General features: G+C 39.2%; 2 protein-coding genes and 1 pseudogene across 3 annotated transcripts; all 3 read left to right on the top strand.

Moving 5' to 3' along the window:
- The first annotated feature begins 443 nt into the window (after window positions 1-443).
- On the top strand, window positions 444-2,489 carry LOC148732130 (uncharacterized; annotated as a pseudogene). Its single transcript, XR_015999811.1, has 4 exons — window positions 444-825; window positions 1,087-1,196; window positions 1,477-1,765; window positions 2,405-2,489. The product of XR_015999811.1 is annotated as an uncharacterized LOC148732130 (transcript).
- Window positions 2,465-7,208, top strand: LOC148732129 (uncharacterized). The gene is made up of 11 exons (XM_088756592.1): window positions 2,465-2,580; window positions 2,943-3,118; window positions 3,234-3,314; window positions 3,761-3,936; window positions 4,108-4,180; window positions 4,266-4,379; window positions 4,745-5,001; window positions 5,089-5,197; window positions 5,629-5,850; window positions 6,092-6,205; window positions 7,036-7,208. The coding sequence occupies exons 1-11, from the start codon at window positions 2,465-2,467 to the stop codon at window positions 7,206-7,208; spliced, it is 1,611 nt and encodes a 536-aa protein (XP_088612718.1).
- Window positions 6,574-27,629, top strand: LOC148732128 (uncharacterized). Its single transcript, XM_088756253.1, has 33 exons — window positions 6,574-6,649; window positions 7,036-7,173; window positions 7,642-7,892; window positions 8,266-8,365; window positions 8,547-8,642; window positions 8,982-9,220; window positions 9,552-9,660; window positions 10,207-10,535; window positions 11,083-11,221; window positions 12,430-12,597; window positions 13,660-13,894; window positions 14,456-14,595; window positions 14,927-15,160; window positions 15,885-16,147; window positions 16,499-16,607; window positions 17,089-17,433; window positions 18,002-18,040; window positions 18,152-18,269; window positions 18,442-18,513; window positions 18,638-18,709; window positions 19,333-19,404; window positions 19,713-19,784; window positions 19,959-20,030; window positions 20,809-20,880; window positions 21,628-21,699; window positions 21,838-21,909; window positions 22,269-23,314; window positions 23,622-23,824; window positions 24,681-24,852; window positions 25,580-25,640; window positions 25,729-25,921; window positions 26,077-26,256; window positions 26,995-27,629. The coding sequence occupies exons 3-33, from the start codon at window positions 7,710-7,712 to the stop codon at window positions 27,115-27,117; spliced, it is 5,400 nt and encodes a 1,799-aa protein (XP_088612379.1). The 5' UTR covers window positions 6,574-6,649; window positions 7,036-7,173; window positions 7,642-7,709; the 3' UTR covers window positions 27,118-27,629.
- The last annotated feature ends 212 nt before the right edge of the window (window positions 27,630-27,841 follow it).

Genomic DNA, 27,841 nt, shown 5'->3' with positions numbered 1-27,841 from the left:
TTTTGTTAATGCTTTTACTTCTACAAGGAACTTATATTCACATGTAATTTCTTCCTTTAATCTAAATACATCGTCAAGCAGAATGCAAGGATGAAGAACCAAAAAAAGTCACTTTGTTTGATTTGATACCAGATTCTCAGAGTTGGAAATGTCAGAAATATATGGAAGAACAGTTTAGAGAAGTGATATTGAAATCTTTGGAGTGAAGGGCCAACCCTTACTTTTGTCACTTTGAAGGGACATTGAGAAAATTCATGGTTATCAATTATGAGTCTTGATATATTGATACAAATCTTCCGTATGTATATTTTCCTCCCCCCCAAAAAAAAAATTAAATATCTGATAAATTAGTGAAATTATTTAGTGTAGCACTGATATTTGACAGTGTACATCTAGATCTTTCCGATTTCAAACTTCCTTTAAGTAGCATTTTATGATTCGAATGTGGTCCAAATTTCTTCCATTTCCATGGCGGTTGTTTCTCTATTCACACCCATAACGCACTTCCATGGAATTACGCTCAAATAGAATGCAGTCGAAAAGGTGGTGCACTAGCCAAGGTATCGCGGGAAGGCTTAAGATCTGCCTTATCTAACAAGTTGGAAGGAATGAAGCCAAAGCCGAACAACTTGCATATTGATTTCTTGGCGCGAGACGACTGGGTTTGGATCGATGGAAACCCATTGAACGCCTTCCTTTGGATGTGTGGATATCCGTCCCGTAACCATGGAGACCAGAGTTGTGCAGTTCTCTCAGCAATTTCGTCAAGAATCACGAATGAAGATTGCAAAACGTATAAGAATGCTTTGTGCTCCAAATGTGCTGGTATGTCCCATAGTCTATACGTCGTGTGAGATTATTTGGCATACAATAGCGAATTAGGTAGTTTTCATGTTGACTTTTCAAAAAAAAATTCTATCGTAAAATACAACAAAACTCATTTAAACAGATTTATGATACAACTAAATACTTTCAAAAAACTTCTCACTCTTCAAAAAGTATTTTTCTTATGATTTACTGGTATCACCGAAGGAAAGCAGTAACTTCTCCATTGATTCTTTGATCCACCATTTTTTTCTCTCTCAGAAAATTCCTTATTGCGTCAAAATTTACTCCGAAGCTCGAGTGTTCTGATACCAAATGGCCCTTTTCTGGCTATTGACAGATCCTTTTCCACATGTTTTAGGTCAAAAAAGGTAAGAGATAATGTGATACAAGAGATAGCACTTACATTATAAACATCGCTAATTCGTTCATCAAAGCAAGTGAAATTATATAAACCTTTGATTGATGGGGACTCAGACAATCGTCTGTCCGTCCTTGTGCTGGCTCTCTGTGCTGTTTGTTTGTTTGTTTGAACACTTCACTGGTTTTTCGTTCCCCTCATTATTTATCCAGTTCTCGTCGCTTTAGTTCGTGTTTGCTTCTCTGTTTAGAGTCATTTCATTGGTTTTCTCTGGCCCTCATTTTGAATAGGAGTCTAAACCTTAGTGGCAGGTGACCCTTGAAAAGCCCCTCTCCGTTGAATCTGTTGAGATCACCGAAAACCTGGACTGCTGTCGACGAGATAATGGAATTCTTAGCATCGACGTATCCACTGATGAAACCAGTTTACATCCATCTTGTACCAAGTTTGTGTCCTATGGAAAGTCGTGGTGTTACAAAGTACGCTGTTCTCCACCAGCGCGTGGACGTTACGTGACATTTAAGTTGATTGGTAGTAATGTCACGCTAGTTCTTTGCCAGGTTGTGATTCGCACAGTTGGTAAGTTTCACCAGTTGCAGTTAATTAAAAAAAAAGTTAAAGTAAAATGTGCACGTAACTATGGTCTACGGAGTTTGGCGGGATGCATGGTATAACGTTAACTACGACACTACAAAAACATCAACTATGCGCGAAAATCCTGCTTTCCAATATACGCCACAAAGCCAAATAATTCTTCGAGATTTCGATGCACCGGTAAATGTGGCAGAAAAGTACATTCAGCGTTTGACTGGTTACTTACAGGTATTTTTTTTCACTATAACTTTGAATACAGGTCATCAACTAACTCAACAAAATCGTCTCTAGAGTCAGCAACAGATTTTTCTATGTAGTTAATGACTGCCTCACCCCGCTTAAGCTTTCTTGAAAACACCATCGACCAAAATCGTAAAACAGAAAAATCTGAGGAAGGGTTTCATTATCTGAACGAATACAGTAGTCGAAATAGTACATTTGCTTTTTCAGAACTTCCATTCGTGCACTGGAACCGGTACAAAATCGCGTGAATGGGTGGAAAAAGAGAGAGGCAGCAAAATAGCTTCTTTGAAAATAAATAACCGAAAATGCTATCTCGTGTAGCCTCAGGTTGTTCTTCGTCCTTCCTTTGTCAATTTAGAAACTGCATTTATCCTTCTACAGGCTCCTGAGAGTGGTAATTACACATTTTACGTGGCATGTGATGATTTATGTGAACTATGGATGCACGATGTTACTGAGGAAGGAATTGAAACTGTTGATAAGAAGTCAGAAAAGACTGTGTCGAAGCAACCAATCATCACTGTTGAAAGATGGACTGACCATCAACAATGGGACAAGTGAGACACGCAAAATAATAATTGATACGATTAGGGTCGCTTGAAACTTAAATGTGCATCGTAGTACCTTCAAAGATATTCGGGAAAAAAATTTTCGACCGATTCTTAGGCACCCCAAATTCCGGATCTAAGTCAGAACTTATGTGCGATCTTATGCTGTGGTATTTATTACAACACTTTTTTTGAAAATTCACACACCAAACCTTTCCAAATAGAAAGTAATTATCCAAGGACAGGGGGAAGTAGCCTTACTCGTGTTCGTTTCATATACAGAGAAAACCGCCGCAGGCTTTTGGGTATACACCTCAAGGTTTCTGGGCGTTCTTCTTCTTAGATCATATGCGCTGTCTTGTTTTTTTAAGGTATAAAGCCCAGCAAACATCACAACCAATATTTTTGGACAAATGCCGCATTTACCAAATGGAGGTCTTTATGAGTGAAATAGTAGGCCCAGACCACGTATCTCTGGGCATGCGTAGACCAAATGGTGAATATGAACGGCCTATTCCGAGAAAAAGACTATTTTGGACTAAACCAGGTATGACGGACGGTTATGTTGTTGGATATAGCAGCTGTCATGGCCGCAAGCAAGAATCATTCAGAACTACACCGTGGTGATTATTAAAAGCTGCTTCTCCGTTCAATTCTGATAGGGACACGTAAACTAGAAGTGACACTTGAAAATCATGAATCATCCATGTTTGGTTTCGTTGGTACGGCATTGCGCATTTCAGGTGAGTTACTCAGGTCTTCCATGTTAATAATGGTGATTCATATACTTCTAAGTTACCCGGAATAATTAAGCGTTACTATTAAAAATCACATATCTCTCAATTAATCTTTCAGATTTTCTTTTTCAGTTTTAAAAACTGTGCCGGTATTATCGTCGATATCAACATTAGCTAGTCAGTATTACAATAATCATCATTAAGATCCATAACTTTTGTTATTATTAGTATTACCATTGTAGGGAAAGAATATTTTATGTTTGTGTCGATGTTTCCGTTGCTCGGAAGAAATATCTTAAGAAATATCTTAAGAAATACCCAAAAAAAGGCTTAATTGTAAAAAAGTGAATCCTGGTGGTTGATGAAAACGTCTATTAGAGTACCAAATAATCTGGTACTCTAATAGACGTTAAACCTAGCATATAAAGCATCACTACTTTCATTTTAAATAGGATTTTTCCAGTTCTGTTGTGATGGTTTGTATTGCCCAGACTGCCTGCTACAACTGAATATCACAACGCTAGGACAAAACATAACAATTAACCCAGCAGTGAGCCTGTCTTGTGTAAACACATCCTTCACGGCTGTTTTCGACGCAATCAAACAGCCGGGAAATTTTACAGTGAAGGTGAGTATATAGGCTTTAAGTGTGAGATCAAGATGGCTCATCCTTGACCTCACACAGTCAGTGTATCTATACGAATAGATATGCTGACTGTGTGCTACCAGAGGAAGGCTCCTTGTACAGGCCATTTTATACAGCGCACTATTCACTTAACATTTCTCCATATCAATACAGATTTCCTCTTCGTTTCCAAGCAATCTGGAGAGTACTGTCCATCAGAGGGTGTTAGGTCATCTCCATCTTCAAGGTGAAGTCCTTTCTCGTGTAATTTTTAACCTGTCTTCTGATTTCAAATAAACTAATTTTGATAATTTCATTTATCTACTTACTAGCCGTGGTGTTAAAAGAGTGCTATTTTCAATCAGAATACTGCGGATGGACACACCCTGATGACATGCCGAAAAAGTGGAAATTAACAGGTGCTAAACCTGTGGTTAACTATCCAGGTTAGTTGAAAGCAGAGAGCGAAATTTCAGAGCTATACATAGGTACTGATCATAATCACTTCGTTTGACAGGGGTGTTAATTTGGCAAAAATGCACAAATCTGAAGAATATTGAAGGGATAGGTCTTTTCCAGGGCTAGATGCTTCATTTGCCAGTCTTTCGTGCCCCATGAGTATGAGTGTTAGGCTCTGGCTGCTGTGCTATTTCAGCTGTCTTAAAAATCAGTTTTGTTTCTTTAACACTCTCCCGGCGAGACAATGAACATTTAAACTTCCCAGGCACACTTTCTCGGGTCCCTCCAGTTTTAGCTCCCTGAAAACGCGATGCGTTACTGCAACTGTATAAGATTCCTTTTTACAATACAGGTAGCTTTGCCTTTGTTGATGGGCGTTACAAAGCACAATTGGACAGTCCTTTATTGCCATGGCAACCGTTCCATAAATCTGTGGGCTTATGTCTGCGTTTCAATTACCTCATGCCCGCTAAGTCGAAGCCGACTCTCAAGGTTTACCTACGGGACACAAGTGAAGAGAATCTGGTGTTAATATGGAATTTGACCGGAAACCACGGTGAAAAATGGTCAGCAGCTCAGGTTGCTTGGCCGGGAGCCGGAGGAACTCAGGTTAGAACTGAGAAATGGGGACGAAATGAACTCACGTCTCATCATTCAATCGAAGCTTGAATTTTTTTCTGGGGTTTATTCTTTTAGATCATTTTTAAAGGAGAAGGCGTTCTTGAAGACGAAATTAACGTTGCATTTGATGACGTCATTATAACTACTGAGAATTGTTTACTACGACCCTACTTTGCTCAACCAGGTGATCCTGTTTTCATTAAAAGTAAAAGATAGCTTACAACTAAATTAATAACGTTGTTTTCATTGTGAATTCGTCTAGTACATTCTGTTATTTACCTTTGTTACCTGTGGTTATACAAGCCAATGAAGTAGATGGCATTAAATGTCAAGACGTTTGAAAGAAATAACAGCTAATTAAAAATTTGATTAGTCTGAGTGCATCTTTTTTGAATGAATAGCTATTGTTTCAAGCTAATGACCGCAGCTACACAATCTTAGACCTTACGAAAAGACATCCAGCTGAATGTTAACCACTAAAATGGTTGATGTATGTTGAAACTTTATACTAACTTCTGTACCTATGTTCAGTTTCTCTCAGCAAACATTCCGCCGGCTTTCCCATCAAATCGAACTTGTTCCATAAGTGATTCTTAAATTTTCTGGTTGCGTTAGGTTTTAAATGTAGCGAAGATCGGTTTACCTGTAAGAACGGCGAATGTGTCAAGAAGAATTTGCTGTGTGATGGCGACTTTGCCTGCAAAGATCATTCAGATGAAGAGAATTGTGAGTGTCCTTCCAGTATGTTCGCCTGTAAAGGAGGAGGATGTCTCCTAGCAACGGCAGTGTGTGACGGTTACGAGGACTGTTCTAGCGGAGATGATGAAAGCAGCTGTCGTGAGTTAACTGTTAGGTGTATTTAGTCAAATGATCTTGAAGCAGATGATATCTTTATGGTCTATAAAATGCCGACTGTTAAGGACCCTAGACTTATCTCCAATTCGTGAAACAGCAGTTGCCCAGACTATTACGCTCAAGCGGGCCAATTAAACAGTTGGTCTCCAACGAAATAGCAATTTTCTAGATTATCGTCGTCTGGTAGTTACTAAAATGCACCGATGATAATTTTTCTTGGCAGGAAATCCATGTCCCTCCAGCCATCAGTGCCTTGATGGATCGTGCATTCCCTGGTCAGACACTTGTAGTCAAACACCCTTCTGCAATGATGGAACTAACACACCATCTATATGCGGTAAGCAAGATCAGAGTGTTAAGCAAGATCAGAGTGTGAATCAAGCGTAAAAAGAAGGGTAGCAGCTGGGTAACCGTGTCTGCTGAAAAAAGTGATGGTCTGCTTGTTGTTTGCTTGTTTTGGATAGAATGAAAAATCGTAGTCGGGTGGTCCTCCGCATGTTTTACAGGATTTCCTGTATATAGATTCCCCAGGGGTTTCCCTTATCAGAGGAGATTTATATGTAATTTCAGTTAGATTTCCTTATGAAGAGAGCCAGTCACTAGTGGTGATCCTCTTAACTGTGTAATCAACAAAAGTTTGCGAGTCAGACTTTTACGTAGCTTTGGTTTTCACGTGGCATTTCATCTTTCTGGTTTCCAGGTTCTACCCGGTGTAATCTTAACGATTTGGCGTGTACCTCCAAAAATTCCACTGGACAAAAGAGATGCAGATCTTTCAGAGGTAGAATGACTTCAGTGTTTCTTCTATACTAACTTTCTTGTGATTAATTGCAGACCTAATCAGCTATTCTAATCAGACGACTCTTTTTCTTACTAACTCGTAGAGGAATAACTAAAAACTACTGCTTTTTGAGCGAAGCAGATGGTCCAAACATGCACAAAGTGTTCTCTAAAGTGGAAATCAGTAAATTTATTTGTTTCTCAATGGTAAATTCAATTTATTCGCCAGAATCAAATTATCTTAAGAACTTGTTTATTTCATTTTGTCCATTCTTTTGAATCACATGGCATTTCTTTAGCTATGATAATTTTTCTATGATTGTGTTTTTTCGCCTGTTTGTTTTCTTTCCTGTTTTTAAGTAAATAAGTTTCTATTGGTCCTTTCAGGTAACTGTAACTTTCAAACGGGCCACTGTGGACTAAAGCCTGACAAGAATGCCACTTTCCAATGGACCGTGGGCACTGGTCAGACGCAAACAGAAAGAACTGGGCCGAGTTACGATCACACTTCGTTCAGCAAGGATGGTAAGGCAGCCTTTGCGCAGAAATCACTTCAGTGAGGAAAGAACCAACAATGGGCTAAGCAGAAATAAAGGCTCCAAATGAATTCAATTCTATCGAAAAAATTGATAACGGTTATGACTGAACAAAGCAGTTTTAAAGTAATCTGGGACTACAATGCTTTTGCTGATATCGTACTGGGATCGATCAGGAAAACTCGTGACATTCTATTAACCAATCAGATGCATGACTAAAACCACACACGATTTGGTTACCTGCGCTTAAGGCAGCATGCTTGTCTCACCTCGAGTTCTCATTAGAACTTAAGGGTATTTTCCTTCGCTTTAATTGGCTGTTAAAATCCCTTTGAGATTGCTTTTACGACATCTAATCGGAGAGCGCTCTAAAACCCAGCCATTTCGCTCACAAGGGTCAGAATTCGGATCACGAAAAGGGCAAAAAAAAATAGGCGCGCAATATCTTTTTTTGCAGGTTTTTATATCTATATTGAAGCTTCTCGAAGAAACTTTGGAGACGAGGCGAGATTGCTTAGCGACTGGATGAAACCTAATGAGACAGTCTGCGTTAAGTTCTGGTATCACATGCATGGGTCGGACATTGGTAATCTGAGTATTTACCTCAAAACTAACCAATCAGAAACCCTTGTTTGGATGGTTTCGGGAGATCAAGGAAACCGTTGGCGATATGGTCAGACGGCTTTGAATAGCACCCTTTGGTTTAAAGTAAGTATTCAATTTTCCGATAATTATGCAGCGAAGAGGCTTGAAACTATATAATATATTAACACGATTCAGTCATATAAGAGGACGTTAAAATCATCTAAAAATGCGTAATCCACAGTGCATTCTCCTGCAGGAGCTGCTGCCGGACGAAAGTCTCGCTCTTTCATTGTAGATTTTTTCAATTTCAACTCCTTTTTAAAATATTTTGTTTTATAAGGGCGTTTAAAAGAGTGCATTGCATTTTCATTTACTTAATCGCATATTTTCCAAAAGTACAAGGTTAAAATCTGAAGTATTTCGCAAAGTAATGAAAAATACGCATTTAAGCTTTGTAAAGGTCAATTTTTGTTGATATCAGGATTGCTATTTTCAGTTTGTACTGGAAGGAGCAGTTGGTACTGGAAGTAAAGGGGATATTGCAGTGGATGATTTTACGGTGGTGGACGGAGCATGTGAAAAAATCTTCAAACAAAGTAGGTATATTTAATTTTAAGGTGATTGAAAGCGATCTAAACAGAAATAAAGTCTTCAAGAAAAGTTAACACGAATTACCACGATTTCTCGCTATTTTCCCGTCCGGCATCGTCAGTAATAGGAATATTAAGAAGCACAAATTGCATCTATAACCTATTGCTTTTTATGCTTCGTCTCCAGCGAGTCCAGACTGCTATTTTGAAGAGAGTGGGTGCGATTGGTACGTTCATGATGGAGGGGTTCTGAATACACATTTGGCGGGAATGGGAAAGCGAGGTAAGCTGTTTGATCGTCAGTTGACAGAAACATAGTGATGCTTTATGACCGATAACGGTCGTTTGCTTTCCCTTTTCCCATAATTGCCGTAGAAAATACAGAAATTTTAAAATATGTCTTAAAAACGATGTAATAACCTTCAGCAAGTTTCAAAATGGCACCGTCCAGGAACGCACTTTTTGGCATATTTGAAAACGATTTTTCCTAAGTTGGGATATCCTTTGGAATCTTAAAATGCAGTCCTCACTATGATTTCACGTATACTTTTTAATGTCGGCGACAAAATCATATGGTATCCAGAGCAGATCACTCCTTAACACGACGCGTATTTTTTGTCAGTAGGATACGCCTCTCTACCAGTTGGAGCATCAGAACTGCCATGTTTTCTCTCGTCTCCCATCATCAACAGCATTGCTTATGAATGGAAGTGCCTTCGTTTCTGGCACAAGGTTTCGTTAACTGTGTTATTAAACAACACAAACACGAACAAAACTCAACATCATTTCCATGCAGAAGAGGCGACCAATATGTGGCGTTACGCACAGCTTCCAATACCAGTCAATTCAACTCAAATTCAGGTAGTTGATACTCTCCTTCGCAGCGTTTTGTTAAGTCTCGCCATGCAACGTGAAGCTCGTGAAGAAACGCGTTGTTTACCCTTCTAACAACAGGTGTAACGTGAGAGAGCGCGTTACAAGTCTAGACCACACAAAGGCTGCGAAGGAGAAAAACTCTTAACGTGGTTACGATTTAATGATGTCGTGGTGTCTTCTATGACGGTGTTCTTAGACGGTGTTCCTAGAACTAGAGTGGGTTAGACTTAAACATTCCTTTTTCCCATAACACCTATCTTCTCGTGGTTGTACATGCCTGAGCTTATCATGATTGCCTTTTTATAACCTACCATAGATTCATTCTGTTGGTGTCTGCAAATTCACTCATGGACCATTTCTGGCCATTGCTAATGTTTCTTTCACCAAAGAACCCTGCAAACTGATTCCTTGGAGTGCTGTTAAAGGTAAGGGTTACGCTAGAGGTTACGTATTCATAGAAAACTGCACTTCGTGTACTGTCAAGTTCTTTTTTACGTTGCAGGCACTTGCTGTGCCCATTAACCTCACACTCCTACGACTAACTAATCAAAGTGACGCTATGGTAAACTCGTGGATATGCTGTGCAAAATTATGAATAAAATGAATGTAATTGTACTAAAAGCCAATGATCCTATTCTTCCAATTGAAGAAACATATTAAAGCCGTCAATCCCCTAATAAGAGTTAAATTTTCAAGAAATGAGCGTCATTCATTAAGGGGAATGAATATTTAGATTTTAGAGTTAGATGGCGAAAGGAGGAAGGGCAAAATGTTTTGGGAACATTTGGCACGCCCAGAGCTACATTAAAATAGAGAAACTGAAACGATTTTCTTTTTTTCACCCCCATACTCGCCTCTAACCGTAGGTAAAACAGCTAAGGACGCGGAAAGTATAGGCTACGGTTTATCCTATCCTGTTCTATCTATTTTACCAATAGCTACATTACTTTTTAATCCCTAACAACCATTAGATTGTCAAAAGCCTCTTGGCATGGAGAATGGAACTATCTCCAAAAAACAAATCACTGCCTCATCACAATGGGATGCTCACCACGCCCCTTCTCAGGGCAGGTTACATTTTAAACAATCAGGCGTTAAACAGGGATCTTGGTCAGCCAGCGTAAACGACGATAACCAATGGCTTCAAGTGGCTCTGGGAATTCGGTACATGAAGGTCACGGCTGTAGCAACGCAAGGACGGAATGCATATCCTGAGTGGGTAACGAAGTACAAGCTGCAGTATAGCGGGGATGGAATAAGCTTCCAGTATTACAAGGAACCAAAAGATATTGAAGACAAGGTGAGTTGGACTTCACACATCAAAATCATATTACTGTTGTTTTTCTCATCCAAAATAAAAAAATAAATAAATAAATAAACATTTGGCTGAGGTTAGTATTCTTTGGTTTGATTATGTTTGGTGGGGTCGGCTCAGCTCGGGCTGAGTCGATTGGAGTCGCGTCGTATCGGGTCAGGCTGCGTCGCATAAAATCGAGTCGGGGCGGTGCGAGATTGGGAGGGACAGGGTAGAGCAGGTCGACTCGGTTCAGCCTATCTTTTTTGGCCGAGTTTGATTTGATTAAGTTCGGTTCAGAACAGTTCAGGGGGGAGCGGGGCGAGGCTGGTCAGCTTGGCTCGGTTTCGTTGGGTGTTGTTGGATTCGGTTCAGTTCAGTTGAATTTTGCTATGTTCAGTTTTGTTCTGTTCGTCTCGTTTCGGTTAGGTTTGATCCTGTTCATTTGGTTCGACTCCGTTTTCATTTACATAAGTTCAGGAGGGTAATATGATTTTGAAGTGAGATAGACAGAATTTCCTTTGATCATTTCTACTACTATCTTTTCATGAAGGAATTTGATGGAAATACAAATATGGACACTGTTGTTTTTCATGAAGTTAAACCACCTATAATAGCACGTTTCATCCGCTTTCGACCAATAGCTTGGAAAGATCACATCTCCATGAGAGTGGAGCTGTATGGCTGTAAAGGTAATGTATCTGTTTCACGAATCCACACTGTCTGATATTACACCTTCCAGCGCCTATAATAATCGTTTTTCTTTGTTTTTGGAAATATAGCGCATCAGAAAAACGCTCTCTTCTTCTTTATACCCTGATTCCCTTGCCTGTATATGAGTCTTTATGCGTTGACAACAAAATAATTTGGTGATAGTGGTACCAGAAGAAGTAATAGCAATAGTAGTAGCAGTAGCAGTAACAGTAGCAGTGGTAGTAGCAGTAGTAGTAGCATTGACAGTGGTTGTGGACTGGGAGTGGCACTAGTAGTAGCAGCAGCAATGGCAGTAGCAGTAACAGTAGCAATGACGGTGGCAGTGGCTTTGGCAGTGGCACTGCCGTGTAGCCTCTTTCTATTCTCCAGCAAAACCTTGAGGGAACCTTCTCTCTTTTAACAAGTAACTCCCAAAATGTTTCAAATGTATTTCTCAGTAGATCTGGTATAAAAAAATTGGCTTACCAGGTGGTTTGATTTTTTTTATCATTTTCCAAAGGGTCTACAGCCATTTCGCATTTTCCGCGGCTGCCATCTTGAATAGCGTGCAGTGAGCTTTAAGCTGATGACGTGTAATGGTTTCTTGGTACTCCTGATGATACTTTATTGCTGTCTCTTGTAGAAAAATTTTATTGAATATGTCGCAGATCTTCATCATCACTTGGAGCCACAGGCACCATGAAGTGTTCGATCGGCGGTCGTCATTTTCAGAATTTTTAATCTGGCGCTTCTCTATATTCTTTATCTTCTACCTCGCTTTCCTGTCTCTCTTCGCATGAAGAATGTTCCGGCTCTTACCAATGGGGAAGAACAGTGACACATTCTCTAAAATTTTCTTTAAACGACAGCAATTTAGCATCAACATGAGTGAAAGACTACACCTTGAGTGCATTGCGCACTATTTTAGATGGCGGCCGCGGGAAATTCAAAGTGCTGTGATACCCTTCTTTGGAAAACGATAAAAAAAAGTCAGACCGCTTGGTAAGGCAACCTCTTTATGCTTGATCTATTCAGAAGTACATTTGGAACATTACCAGAGTTATTTGTTAAAACAGGGGAGGTTCCCTTTAAAAAACACGCGCATTTTTCTAAGGAGAGCCATTGAAAATAACCTGATAGGAAAGCAGGCTTATGTGGAAGGCTTTTATCAGTCATAGTTTAGTTGGTCCATTATCGATTCAATTAGATGACAGCCAATGTGACATATCGCAAGACTGGTGCGGATGGAAAAGTATCCATGGCTGGAAGAGTCTCAAGAACAAAGAGTTTGACTATAACCATCAGAACGACAGTGGTAATACTGCCAATCACGAACAGGGCGGTGTTAGCGACTATGTTCACTCCGCTGATTTTGGTGGGTAAAATTTTTAATGTATGACTTAAAAAATTACATTACTCTTACACTTCCATGACTTTCTTCTATATCTAAACTGGAAGTTAAAAACTATCTTTTCTAAAAAATTCTCAACTACAATTGTAATGCGCTGCCAAGTCGTTTAACACGGGGATTTCGAAAGACGAACCCAATCCCCAAATATGAAACCCAAGGGCCTAAACTGCTCTGTCACTTGATTTCCTTATTATCGGTGAGTTTGACCGTAAGATTTACAGCGATATAGTCAATTGGAAGCATATGATCTTATTAGTTTATATATTTCTGAATTCTGTTGTACTCGGCGAATATAACTACAGCTGAACATCTCGTAAGTGACCATCCGAAATGTCAAGTCTAGGTTCCTTATCTCGAGTAATTTTCATATGGTGACCGGACCCTTTCTGGCCAACGCTTATGGAAAGCTATAGGAATAACTCTTAGCGGCGTGTTCATGCAGAAAAAGCAAATAACTTAGGATCTATGGTGATTATTTTGTATCTACAGCGCGTTTGGGACAATTCTCGTGAAAAAAACTTGGTTCGTTTGTTATTCCAGTGGTGCTGTCCAAATTTCTCCAGGAACGGAACACAAGCAAAAATTCACGTGGTAAAGCCATTTCGGGAAGCACTTCCGGGGACTCTACTTGAACGACATATGTTGAAACAGTTGATCTCCTACCCGAGGTTGAGCATCTCTAAAAGAGGCCGATTAAGAGAGGTGGTCGCTTACGAGAGTTTCCATTTATTGTGATCTGACTTGGAAACTTTTGATATTTTGAAAAAGTAATCTCTAAAGAGAGGTGTTTATAACGAGAGGCAGTCGCAAAGGGAGGTCAGACTCTAATTTTGTTTCAGCGCGCAAGCTTCTTAGGACAGTCAGGAAAATGTTTACTCGTAATCCTCACTGCTTCCCCTCTGAAATGAAAATTTATCAAATGGAGGCTAAAAATGGATCTGCCTCGTCATTGCATCCTCTATCAAAGTTTCAGCTGTATATGGTTTGCAATATAATTGATAGAAAATTTTTGTGTTAACATTACAGGAATTTTCGATCCAGGAAACTACGAGATTCATCTTCCTGATATTGATCTTGGCTATGTGTCGTTCTCAGAAATTTTATCTCTCCACAAGGGTTTTACGCTCTGCTTTTGGTTAAAGACCTCTCATGATGGTTTTTTCATCGAATATAAAGTCGCCAAGGAACGAGGCGGGTCGCTGCAACTAGGATGCTACGTCAGCAACGACATCTTTGTAATACAGATGAATAACAGGAGGAGGTAGGAGACAAAATATTGAATTCATTCATCGTTGCCTTAGTAGGCGCATAAAAGGGAATTTAAGCAAACTGCATACGCATAAGCAAGGTCAACAAGGACGAGACAGGACCAAACTAAAAGTTTGACGAGCCGAAGTATAGCTCTGCGGGCAGTATTAAAAACTATTAGCATTTCGTGGCCATTCTCTACAGAACAACAACGTGATACCGCCAATTTTTCACGAGTCAGAAAAGTGGAACACCGAAAGCAAATAAATCAAGTTTGTATTCTATTCTTTAATGCAGTCAGCGCTGCTATTTGCTAAAAATCAACCCAATTCATATCTTAGCTTCTCTTTTCGTTGACACCATCACTGAGACTGCTTAAGATTCCTAATTTTTCGAGAACCAGTTTGTGTAAGAGGGTGTAAAGGAGAAGTAACAATTTCCAATGATAATACCTCCTGGAATACACTTACTACTGTAACTTAGTGAGTGGCCACATGCCACCATATGGATGAATGGATGGATTGGATGAATAGATGAAATTGAATGCCTGATTATCATTATATTTTATTCATAGCAAAATACCGATGGGCGTAGCAGATGACATGTGGCACCACGTGTGTGTATTGTGGAATAATCGTAAGAGGCTCATGCAGGTGTTCAAAGACGGCGAGAGAAGATATAGTTCATTTGAATTCCATTTTACGCCGAACGAAGGTACTCTTTGTAGGGAAACTATTTACATTTTGCTCTATGGCTTCAGCAAAAGTGTTATCTTTTATGCGTCTGGTTGATTTTGCTTTGTATTTTTCCACCGCTACTTCCTAAGACCATCTTTAACTTATCGTGATAGATGGTCGACTTTAAACGAGAACGCCGATGTAGAAGTAACTTCTGCGATCAGAAAATTTAAGTGTAGTGACAAAATTGCTTTTTTTTTACTGCGAAGGATCGTTCTTATATACGTCTCATAACCGCAGTTCACTCATATGTTTCATATGTTTGTTGTTGTTAAAATTGCTTTTGTCTCTTAACCTTTTGCGCACAGGGGAAGGAACCATGACCATTGGTTTCAGAAATTCCAGCGAAAATGCGTCAATTGCTTTGGGTGTATTGAGTGGTTTCAATCTGTGGGGTCACCCAATGCCAGTCGAGGAGATACTGCGCATGTCATTTGGATGTGACAGCGAAGATGGTGACGCGAAGGCCTGGAAAACAGTCAGAAAAGGGTTGAAGAAAGAAGTAGAAGTGAAGTGGTTTCGAACCTGCAGCGATAGAGGAGGCAAGTTCATAGTCACGAGAATTTGATTGCAATCGGTCCTTCATTTATTGCTCTACAGTTTGAATATGAAAAGACCCTTTTGGCTAGTTTAAGGAAGTTTTGAAACTGAGCAGCGAAACCACAAGGAGAAAAGAGTGAAAAAAATTGTACTTTATCACCTTGCAAATCCAACTCTCGTTTTCCCGTTTTCCCGGTTACACCACACGCCTGACGTAGAGAGCTTACGCTTAGTTCATATTGGATGGTCTTCCTTAAAAACGAATAGCCGCAGAATTTGCCCAACGAGGTTCCAGTCCTTTGGCTACAGTAAAAAATCTCTACAAAACATTTATCGCGCGTGAATATGTTCGTCTAAAGTGGGATACATGTTCATCCATTAAGAATGTCCTCCTTCTCCTTAAACAAACATGTACACATTACGCAAATTTATCTGAGTGGCTTCATCATCCAAAAAAATTTGGTTATTAATCCATGTCGGGAAGGCCGTTAACTCTACAGCTGATTGAGAGAAATTAGTGAAGGGAAGAAATCTGGAACCATGCTCCACTCTGAACCAGGAACCGCCGCATCAATGTCGTAATTTAATGAACTTTTTTCTTAATTTTTTTGTTGTGTTGGTTCGCTCAAAACGTTGTTAAATGTTCCTTGTTCCTTGATAACTTCTCGATAGAGTTATCGATGATATTCGGTAAATAAAATGCTTTCAATTTTATTTCGGATCCAGGTGGACGACTTGTAGTGGATACCAACGTCACCCGCTTTACCCAGTTGGCTGTTCTCATGAGCCCGCTATACAATAGATCACATGAGTGGCATAGTGAGTGCCTAAAGTTTCGTTACATGCTGCGGGGACCTGGAAAGAAGACACTTACAATTTACCAGAAGACAAACACCTACCGTGGAATTCCAATCTGGATTTCAGGAAGCAATACCGGCAAGAACTGGCTTTACGGACAAGTGCCTTTGAATTCTCTATCTGAGTTTCAGGTATACGTCTCGGGATATTATGTTAGGAGCATGTTCTGCTCGGAAAGGATAAAGTGTTCCCAGGTTTTAAGCACAGAAAATTATGAGAAACACTGAACCAGTTGCCCATCACCAACAGCTTTCCATTGTATTTTGCTTTGAATAAACCTTTCTAGCAGAACGACATTTCTCTCCGAAAAAAATTTCCGTAGCGTGGCGTAAAGTTCTTTGTTCATGGACTTTTTTCCATTTCCATGTCCACTTTTTGGAGTTTTTCGCGGATGACGAGTCACTGTGACCGACCATAAACATGATTTTCTTTTATTATATATTTTTCTTCCTTTTTTTGCTTTTGTCTGATACAATAAACAGGTGCTAATAGAAGGTAAAACAGAGACAAGGGAAGACTTGATAGCATTGACGGGACTTTACATTGAGGAGGAGAACCTTTGCCAACACAAACCCTCGTCAGCTAAACAAGGTAAAATTTTTAGTAGATTCATTCATTAAGTGTACTAAACGTCAGTCACATTGTGGGGAGAACTTTTGGGAAAGGATGAAAATGGACAAAGTGCCACTTTCCATCCTTGCCTTGCCGAATTTTTAGAGAAAAAAAAAACCTAAAGAGACTGTGTTCGGCCAGAAAATAGATTAACAAGGCAACGCAAAGAGCAAAGAGAGAGAAAGTAAAAGCGTAGCAGAGTGTTCATCTGCTTACCTCCCTCCATGGTTTTCTGGGTTCGATTCCCAACCCAAGCATCACAGATGGGTTGAATTTAACGTTGGTGCTATTCTTCGCTTCGTACGTTTAAACAAAAATATGCCCAATTGTTTCTTAAATATGAGGGGTACTTTCAAGAATAGTCTGATTGGTCGCAATAGTTACATTTTTTAACTTTTTTTAAGGAATATAAAAACTCTATTCATTCTCATCAACTTATATTTCTATTATCTTCTTTCAGCCTGTAACGAAAGATTAACCAACAAAACGGGATATTTCTTTTCTCCTTCATATCCGGGACATTCTCTTGATGACATCTTTTGCAGATGGCTCATAACCGTTCCACCACGTCATATAATACGCTTAAAGTTCCAAGAATTCCGACTCAGGGATCACCCTACGTGTGATAAATGTTTTGTGGAGGTTTTTGATGGTAGCGAAAGAACTCGACCATCTTTAGGAAAATTCTGCGGCTATTCGTTCCCCCCAGATCTCTTATCCTCCTCTAATCATTTCACAGTTCTTCTGAACTGTCAAGGAAATTTGCCTGTAGCCAGATTCAAGGCCTTGTATCGCTCTGTTCCAGGTACGTGAACATAGTAATATTCTCATTGTAATGTTTTCGTTGTTATCTTGGTTGCAGTCCGCTACCTTGCTTAGTTATATAGCGTTCCAGGTTTTCAGATCTTTTACTTTTCTTCGTATGCTGTTTTAGTTAAGTTGTTTTCTTAGGATGGCATGAATTGATATAAAAGTCAATGAACACCGTTAACGCTCTAAAAACCACGGGGGGGTGGGGGGGAGGGAGTCTCAGTTATTCCTAAGATATTTAGAATAGGGGGACTTTTTGGAAATAGGTTCATTATTAAGAGGGCCCTTAAAAAATCACCAAGGCGCAAAATGTGATCGATTAATTTTTTCTGAATGGTCGTGCAGATCTTATGCATACCATACACAATGTGATCCAAAAAGAGACCCGTTTAATTGGTGCAATGTGACTTTGTAAAAACTGCTGTTAAAAAAGAAAGAGTTTGTCGGTTTGCAATACTTTCCCGCGAACATTAACAGTATAACTCTTGGCTTGTTTCTGGGAGTCCTTTAATTTCCTTCCAAAACCGTTTAGAAATTATTATCGATTTTTCTTTCTTTTCTAGCCAACGACAATGACGGACTTTCCTGCTCACGTCAGCAAGGTAAACAATCTTTCCCTCCCGTGCATGAGACCTGCTTCTTATCCTATTTTAAGTTAATTGTTTGTTGCCTTTTCAATTTTAATTGATAATAGTATTATCGTTTTATTTTAGGTTGTCCATCGAGCTGCAAATGCGAAGATTTCGGTGAAGGCAAGGACAAGAAGATTCAAGTAACTGGAATAGACTTGCTCGGTGTTCCAAGAGATCTTCCTCTCAATACAGGAGCTGTGTAAGCAAGAAAAACTCGGAAAAGTTCTCTTGCATTTCTAATCTTAATGTGGTGATATCATCATTTTTATTTTTATTTTTTTGTCGCTTTTCTTAGTGAACTTTTCTGTTATTTTTCCCACATGATTACATTTTTCATTCATATTTGCTGCAAGTGTCATATTTCTTTCAAGGTTTTTCAAGAAAAATCGGATATCCCAGTTACAGCAAAAGGCCTTTTCAGATCTCGAAAAGCTGGAATATATGTGAGCATATTCCTCATACGGTGATCAAATGTTAAAACTTTCCGTTTAGATCTGTGCTAGCAAAAGGTTTAATGAACCGACTGGAGAATGAAACCAACTGATTATTTCTTTTTGGCTTTTCTAGCGACATGAGCTTCAATATTTTGCTTCGTCTCAGTGAAAACTGCTTTCAAAATGTCTCATCCGTTAAAACAATGTAAGTATAAAATTAGTCACGCCTTGTAAAGATGAATGTCTTAAATATAGAAAATTCGAGTCTTCGAGATGAAGCGTAGTCCCCAGTTGGAAATACTCCATCCCTAGGTCACTTTTTGTTTGCCTCTTTATTTGACCAGAGCTTGGCAAGACGTTATTTATTTGAATGTCTTAAATGAAAAAGTCGAGTCTTCGAGATGAAGCCGGTATTCCCCAGTTGAAAATGCTTCATCCCTAGGTCATTTTTTGTTTCCCCCTTTATTTGTTGTTTTAATTCTGATTCGATGTGATAATTTGGAAAAGCATTCATAGAAATTGTGGAAAGGTATCCGACGAGGCTCTTAAAACCACTACACTGCTAATCGTTTCAATTCTTTTCTTTACATCTTAAAAAAAATTAATAAAAAACACTGACAACAGGGAAACTTTCGTCCGTAAAATAACGAAAAAGGTTGAGTTTCGAAACTGCAATCTTATTTACGCCCTTACTACCTTTACCTCTTTGCGCAATTTCGTAACCGAATGAGGCCATAAGGGCTGCTATATGCTTTGGTTAGGAGGTGGCTCCAAGACTAGTATCAGATTGTACTTAAACTGAATTTAAAAATGTACCTTTTTTTCCAGGCGATTGAACTCCAATTTTTTAAGATCTCTTCCCGAAGGTGTTTTTCGTGGAATTCCTAATCTACGTGTTCTGTGAGTATTTACGTGACTTATAAATCCGGCGTTCGGGGCACTTTTCTGAATGTAGATCGACTTTAATCACTTTGACTAGTTAAGGTAATGGGAGCCAGTAAGAAATCAATGTAGATATTGTCATAAAATCTTTTATTGAGCTCGAGAAAATGCGAACGACCAAGGATTGCATGCGATTTTATCTATGTATCTTATTTGCCGAGAGGATGGCACAAATTTTCCCAACCAGTCACAGAACTTAAAGTGCGGCAATCTCGCAGTCCTTTCGACAACTTAAATTTAGTGGACATCGATGTGATTTTTTTCAGTGATTTGGGGAAAAACCTTCTACAAAGACCAATGAGAGGAATGTTGGATGGACTATCAACTGTAGAGGTTTTGTAAGTATCATATTCTATATGAAATCTACAGTTCTTATTTTTTGACATGAAGCTTCAACCTCGTTCCCAGGGCGTCCCCTCTTCGAAAAGAAAAGTGCCCTGGGAACGAGGTTGATGAAGCTTTTTAACTGCAACAAGAGACAGCCTTGATCAAACCTTTTTATTCATTTACAGGGGCCTGCGTTCAAACCAGATTGAGCGGCTGGAATATGGCGTTTTTGAAAACAAGAGTAATATGACCCATTTGTAAGTTTATTTTTCCTTCATTTATTGGGATTGTTTGGTTTTTGGCTACTAGTAATAATAATAGTAATAACTACGGTCGTTTATTCAACCATTTTGCAGCATACACTGAATTACAAGACGGGTCATTAATTACAAATACTTCTATGTTACACCTAAATATAACTATTATAGAAATCAATTAAATGTAAATATTGAATACTATGTAAATATTAAATACTATGAGTATTAAGACGAATCGTAATTCGGTATTTTAAACGTGGTTCTGGTATTTGATGGTGAAAAAATTTCCGAATCTATTAGATCTTGGAGAGGCAGGTACAGACACAGTTTCTCCTGTCCTGAGGGCATATTATGGTCTTGTGAATCCAAAACGAGGCACTAACTTTCGTAGTAGTTCGGAAGAAGAGTAACTTCGCTTGAGGAATGTTATGCACGCATCCTCCCTCCTCTGGCGCAGAAAAATTAAGCCTGATTTCTTAAGCACGTTCTCATAACTCAAAGACTGAAAGATAATTTTTAGTGCCTCTTTTGTACCGATTCAATGTGATCACTTAAGTATTGCGTGAGGCCAGCCCAGCTTCACAGGGATACAACTTGCTATGAACAATCAGCTCTCTGTTGTGACCTGCTTCGAGTTTTCCTGTTCAATGAAATATAGATTATAAGATTAAAAACTATCTAGGGATTTTTTCTTTTTCGAGCCTGGTCACTGATTAAAAAAAAGCGTTTCTTCTGTCGAATTTAATCGTTACTTTTGGAATTGCTTATTTTCAATTAGATACCTCCAGGATAACGAACTGATAACACTACCAGACGGCCTGTTTGAAGATCTTTCACAGCTGAAAGTACTGTAAGTGTTTCCATCCAAGTGGTAGTTTTCAGTGAAGAAAGAAACGAGTAATGTTGAAAGTAGGAATAATTGCCTGCTGTAAGGAGCCTTTTTTCACATTCCTAGTAAATAATTTTTCCGAAAGGCTATTGTTTTTTCTTGCTATGTTTACGCTCGATAATGAGAGATCCGTTCTCCCGTTATTGAGTGTCAACAATTCTGAAATTCAAACAGGGAAAATGTCAGAAAAAGAAACAAATTTCACTGTTTTTTCTCCTTTTCCAAGATCTGGACCGCTATGCCATAGATTCAAATTTTAAAAAAATTGCTTTGCACCCTTCAAGTTTCCGGGCTTTCCTAAAACGGGCACTGCTTTAGGAAAATCTGTAGCGGGATTAACTGCTCTCGGCCATTGTCAGTCAGTATGAAGTTCCCCTTTCTAGTTTCCCTATATTTCCATGTAGGCTAATTGACAGAGTTTGACGTTAGATCAAGCTAACATCCTTTAGCGGATAGTAATGTACATTCCTGCCTCTGAAATACATTATTTTGCATGGATACTCGTGGAAGAATTTGCAAATCAACCCTGACGCAATTCTCATCCCAACTTGAATCTTCACAGATTCAATCTGTGCTCAGTATACTACGTTTTTCTAAATAGCTCAGCCAGTTGCAATAGAGAACCCAAGCGAGAACCATTTGGATCCTTATCAATGCTAGGAAATTAATTTTCAACTTTACTATTATCCTTATCGCGCTTTTCCTTAGAGACCTTAGTGGTAACAAGCTGACAACAGTCTCAAAGGGAACTTTTAAAGGACTCAAGTCACTAAAATACTTGTAAGTTGACCGTTTATCAATTGCTATACTCTTTAACAAAAAAGTTTGGTGGTTAGCTCTGAAACTGTCTCAAATCCAATCTTTGATATGATAAAACTGTTCATCTTTACATTTATTCCTTTCACTCTATTACTACAGATATCTCAACGATAACAAACTATCCGATGTACCTTCCGATGCTTTCAGTGAACTGAAAAACATGAAGTATTTGTGAGTATCCTTTACTCCAAGTGTGTTCAACGCTGCCTAGCGCACTAGCTTGTTTTACTTCACTGCGTGCTTTCCAATATTGGCTTTTCAATATTGGCTAGTGTTGGCCGATATTAGCCAACCAGATCTAAAGGAAATACCGAAAGAAGCCTTGGGAAATAAGATAAACACACGGAAACCGGTGTCAATTACCAAAAATTTGAATTTGAGTGGTTGAGAATGAGGTGCAAACTTTCTTAAACAATGTAAGACAAATCCAGTGTTATCTCGAATTGCTTTCCACACTTAATCAGAATTGCTCCAGGGGAAGTGTTAGGCAGCATTGTTAATCGTACTTACCATGAACTATTTTCGTTTAGGAAACTCGACCGCTTCATCTTGTGCTGCTACGCTAAGAAAACAATCGCAGGAGTTGACTGCAATTCTCCAGTCGATGAATTTTCCAGCTGCGACGACCTCATGAAAAACAAGCCGGTTCAGGTCTGTATCTGGATTCTTGGAATCCTCGCCTTCCTTGGCAACCTCCTTGTCATTATATGGCGCACCACTGATAAAGAGGAAAACAGGATTCAGTCCTGTTTGCTGACTAATCTGGCCGTAGCTGATCTGTTAATGGGCGTGTATCTATTAACAATCGCTATTATGGACTTGAGATGGCAAGGGGAATACTTCAAACATGACATCAAATGGAGATCGGGTATGGGTTGTCAAATTGTTGGAGCTCTTTCGATGCTCTCAAGTGAAGTGTCTGTCCTGATTCTCACCATTATAACCACAGACCGACTAATTTGTATCGTCTTCCCATTCAAGTTCAAGCGCCTTACTTACAAAGCGGCCGTCCTTTCCTGCATGGGTGTTTGGATATTTGGCGTGGTCATATCTTTGATTCCTATCACCGGAATAAACTACTTTTACGATGAAAGTGGGGATTTCGGTTTCTACAGTCGCTCTGCCGTTTGCCTTCCTCTTCAGCTTTCGGAGGGCACACCGGCTGGCTGGGAATACTCCGTGACAATCTTTGTTGGCCTGAACTTCATTTCATTCACTTTTATCCTCGTAGCGTATATTTCGATGTTTTGGACGGTAAAGCGTGCTGCACGTGCAGCGCGATCGACGAATTTCAAAAACGAATCTGCCATGGCTAAAAGACTTGTTTTCATTGTGATGACAGACTTCTGCTGCTGGGTGCCAATCATTATAATCAATGTTTTATCTCTAACTGGAAATTTTGAGGATCCAAACAAAATCGCTTACGTGTGGATTGCAGTATTTGTTCTTCCGCTAAACTCTTCTCTGAATCCAATTCTGTACACGTTTTCCACCCAGCGAACAAAACGTAGCTTAACGAAAAAAGGAAAAAATGTCACTGGTATGGTCATGAAGACATTAAACTACCGTATGCCAAGTGAGTAATGACAATCATCAGTAAAAGAAATACACATTTAAGGTAACCTTAGGCTTTTCCAGGCACCTAAATGGTGGGGATGAGCCACGCCGAATCGTCATTACTTATCTCTCTGTCGGTTACAAATAAAAGAGAAAAAACAACCATTTGAGTGGAAATGGGTGATCTTTTCAAAAATTTGGTGTCAGACAGGTAGGAAAAACAAGTACACCTATGACAAATGGTGTGTCTGGACCCCCTCCCCCCCCCCCTCCCCACCCTTCTCCTGGGTCCTTGTATTTGATAAAGATTTTCTTTTTCATTTAAGGTCGAAAGCAGACAGTCGATTGGTTGAAAACATCTGATGATGCGACTCTGGTTTCCAATGTCATTGCATATTCCAGTCCACTGCCATCACGAGTGGTAGAAAAACATGAACGAGACCATGGTAAACATACGACGCACGTTAAACTGAAGCTGATTGAAGAAGTGGATATTCTGCAAGACGACACCGCTGGAAAAGCTAGCACTGTAAGTGTGTGAAAACGTTTTATCAAAAGAACATTCTTACGCTCTTGACCCACATGACTAGAGACTTTCGATATCGCTGATCGAAGCAGTATGTGATACGCGTGTCACATATCAGTTTCTGCGTCGGAACGCCAAAACCGCGAAGGTCTGTGGCTCGATTCATCGTTGGCAATCAGAATTTTTCTTTTCACACACCCACGACAAGACAAGTAATTTCTTGCTCTAAACTTCGATTTTGTTTGGGGTGGATTAATTGAGCTGTACAAGGGTCTTTAAGGTGATCTGTCAACCAGTCTTCCTGTCACTCATGAATAAAGGCTGATACTTTCGAAAGAAACTGTTTGGGGCTGCGTCGGTGGGAGTAACGAAATAATTTGGATATATCAACAAAGTTGAAATGGTAAATTGGCCACCGTAATGACTACAAAGCTGACGTTTCGAGCGTTAGCCCTTCGTCGGAGCGAAAGACGAAGGGCTAACGCTCGAAACGTCAGCTTTTATAATCATTACGGCGGCCAATTTACCATTTCAACTTTGTTGATATATCCAAATTATTCCCTGTCACTCAGCTAGTAAGAGCACTAGACTCCAGGTAGAGAGGTCTAGACTCGAGACTGACCGGGTCTCTGTGACGTGTGCTCGGGAAAGACACCGGACTATCGTTTCCAATTCCTCTCTCTAGCAGGAGAATAAATAAGTACCAGCGAACTGACAGAGACTAGACTTGACTTTAACACTTTATGGTGAGCAAGGAAAGTAAGGTTTTTTTTTTTTTTTTCGGAATGAATCAAGGAGGACTGGCAAAACTCACGGTCGCATAAGATTAAGTCGTCCTAACGAATCTTTGCCGTCACAGGGTTACGCTGTAGCATGGTCAGAGGAAGGAGACATTTTAAGCATGGTGTTACTGAAATACTTCGCAAAAGAACACGAACAAGACTGGATTCGAGAAGTTGATGTGGCAAAACGCTTATGTAGTGAGAGAGAAGAGTTTCCTGTCCTTCTCAATTACCGTTGGCATTCTAAAGGCGAGTAAATGGACGATGCTTTATACTTTGTCCTCTAAACGGAAGCATATTCTGTTAGAATTTTTAATTGTTCAACAGCAGAAAATTTCTGGAAAAATTAAATTTTTCAAGAAATCGGACGCAATTACCGGCCAATTTCCTGTTAAGCCTGTTACGCTTCATTTTAAAACGTATTCAATAAATGAAAACTTCTCATCAACCGAGCCCGAGGTCCGTACTGCAAGTTACGTGACCGCGGTTCCTTAACAGTTTGGACCGAGAAAACGAGGTCAGAAAGATAATCATATTTCTGGGTACAAATGATGGAGAAATTTTCAATTAAATAAAATTTGGAATTTAACAGACGATACAGGAAAATACCGCCCGCTAAATTGACCAATCATAGTGCACGCACGAAGTGAGCGATATGATGATATATGGTAGCTGCCATTATTTTATGCAGAGAAAGCATTAGCTCCTTTCACCCAGGTTTCCTTAAGGGAGGATAAAAATGAAATTAAACGATTCAAAATGGATGTAAAAAAAGTATCCAAGATAATTCCTGATATTAGAGCTTGTTTTTTTACAGAGTTTCCCTGACTATTCAAATAAAGCTGTTTTCCAGCCATGGAGGGTTCTTTCGATCAGCTCGTTTAGGAATTTTAGTCAGTTATTTTGCTCTCTTTCATAAATATTTCTTCAGTGCTCATTGTTTGCATTAAAGCAAGTCCCCGATCTTTCTCTGCAGCCCGTGACCATAGCATCGAGCACGGCAAAGTGAAGATCCGCGAGTTACAGTCGAATAGTTTGTATGTATACAAAGTTTTCATCTGAAAAGGAAATTTTAAAAGAAAACTGAGCTTTTATTTTCTACTAATTTCTTTCCTTTTGCTTCAGACTTATTTGCTACGATTTTGTGTCGAGTTCGACATTGCAAAATTTTCTTTGCGATAAAGGAACTGTCATCAACTTTGATGCGGTTTGTGCTATCGCCTGTGACGTCATCGGCGCTATAGAACGACTACAGGAACTTGGGATGGTTCATAACAACGTCACAACAAGCAACATTTTCATTGGTCACTGCCTAAGGGTAAATAAAGTTTCTGCTTTTTTGTGATCAACAAAATTGTGTTGGATACTGGGAAATATTTGGCTCGCGGTCACGAAGTATAGATCTCGAGCCAAATATTTTTTCATCCAACCTTCAACCATAATCAACGAATGTATATTATGATTTATTTTCAGCTTCCTCCTGTGAGAGCAGTCTTGGGTGGACTATCTCGAGTGTCTAAGGAGAATGAACCAGCTTCATTTACAAGCTCGGGAGCTGATGAGCACAGTGATCACGGCAACGATATTGAGCAGTTCGGACAGTTGATAGCTACCTTATTAGGACACTGTCATGGGTCCAGTGAATACGTCCAGGTAAGGTTATCATTTGACAGCTCGATAACGAACCGCTGATCAGTAAATGAGCCGACGATCCTCTTCTCTCTCCTTTACTTATGACCAATGCACGCAGTAACTGAAATGGCAGATTTGACGAGATTTCGTCAATCCAAGTGAATATTTGACGATGTTGGCGGATTTTAGTTAAATTCGTCAAATTATTTTGTTTCGGATACCAAACGATGTATTTTGGTGCTCGATGACATGTTCTCCCTATCAGAAAAGTATCACGAAGGGTAATTGTACATTTTTTAAAAAAACCTTAAGTCTGCCTCCTATTTGTCAGTGAATCAACCTTGGCCAAATTTTTGTCGTTTTGCCTTTTAATTTTGCGATATAATAGCATCCCATTATCGATTGCACTTCGCTGCATTCCATTACAATGCAGAACACGTTTCATTGCATTCCAATAATTCATTGTATACTGATATGCTGTTCTGCATTACACCAAACTATATTGTGTTACACTGTCATACACAATACATCGCATTGCAATGTATCGCATTGCAAATAGCAGACTACAGAATGCAATGTTGTTCTCGGCCCTACGTTTCTTTAATCCAGCAGAGCATCTACAGCATGCCCCGACAAGGGTTTGGAATTGGATATTAAAACATTGCGCGATTCAAAGCCACATAGCCATTACAGTTTTTGTTTCTTCAAGCTGAAAGAACTAGGTTTTTTTCTTCTAACTTAAAATTGGTTTCTCTGCAGTTGCATGAAATCATAAACCTGTGCTTTAGAGAAACGGCAGAAAACAGACCTAAAGCGTCTTATATCCGGGAGTTGTTAGAAGAGCTTCAGTACTGTGTTGGAGTCTGGGATACATATCTATAAATGGAAAGAGCTTGGTACAGCATTGCTTTACTGATTACAACTATTATCTTCGGACGGACAATTCTTCTATTATTACCTTGTAAATATAAAGTAACTATACTGGATGTTCATTGAATTAAAGCTGATTTTAATAAATTATCTATATAATATTGAGTCCATCATTGCCAATACTGACAATACTTGTATTATTTCGATATAATTATTTACCCATTTGGCAGGAAGTTCAAAATACTGGAGCTGATTTTAATAAACTTTATCTATATCTTTATTGTGTCCTTCATAGACGTATGTTATCAATGGTTTACTTGCAGGATGCATCAAAAGCCTGGAATTCACAGAAAATATTAACTAGATTTGTATAGTAGTATACAAAGTATATCATTACAAAGTACACGAGTATAATAGCAGAACGAATCAGACGACACGAGTCTTATTACCAATTAATCATAAATATTACAATTTCCGGGAAAAGGAGAATAGCTAAGATATGAAAGAAAGGGAAAATTTGCATTAAAAGATTGACAAAGGAGGCGTATATTTTTCAATGTTGATTTAAACTACAGCATTGGATGTGATTATCTTATTGACCTGTCCAATAAAAAGCAGTCCGATAGCAACTTGGCAAGTAAAATAGTGGAAAATAGGAGCGTTTTGAGCCAATTACAATCATGGAAATCGTAATTTTCATGACTGAATAAGAAATCAGTTCACATAAAACCAAACA

This window comes from Stylophora pistillata, chromosome 4 (assembly GCF_964205215.1).
Source record: "Stylophora pistillata chromosome 4, jaStyPist1.2, whole genome shotgun sequence".
Classification (NCBI taxonomy): domain Eukaryota; kingdom Metazoa; phylum Cnidaria; class Anthozoa; order Scleractinia; family Pocilloporidae; genus Stylophora; species Stylophora pistillata.
Note: the sequence above shows the minus strand (reverse complement) of the source record. Positions and strands in the feature narration are given on the sequence as shown.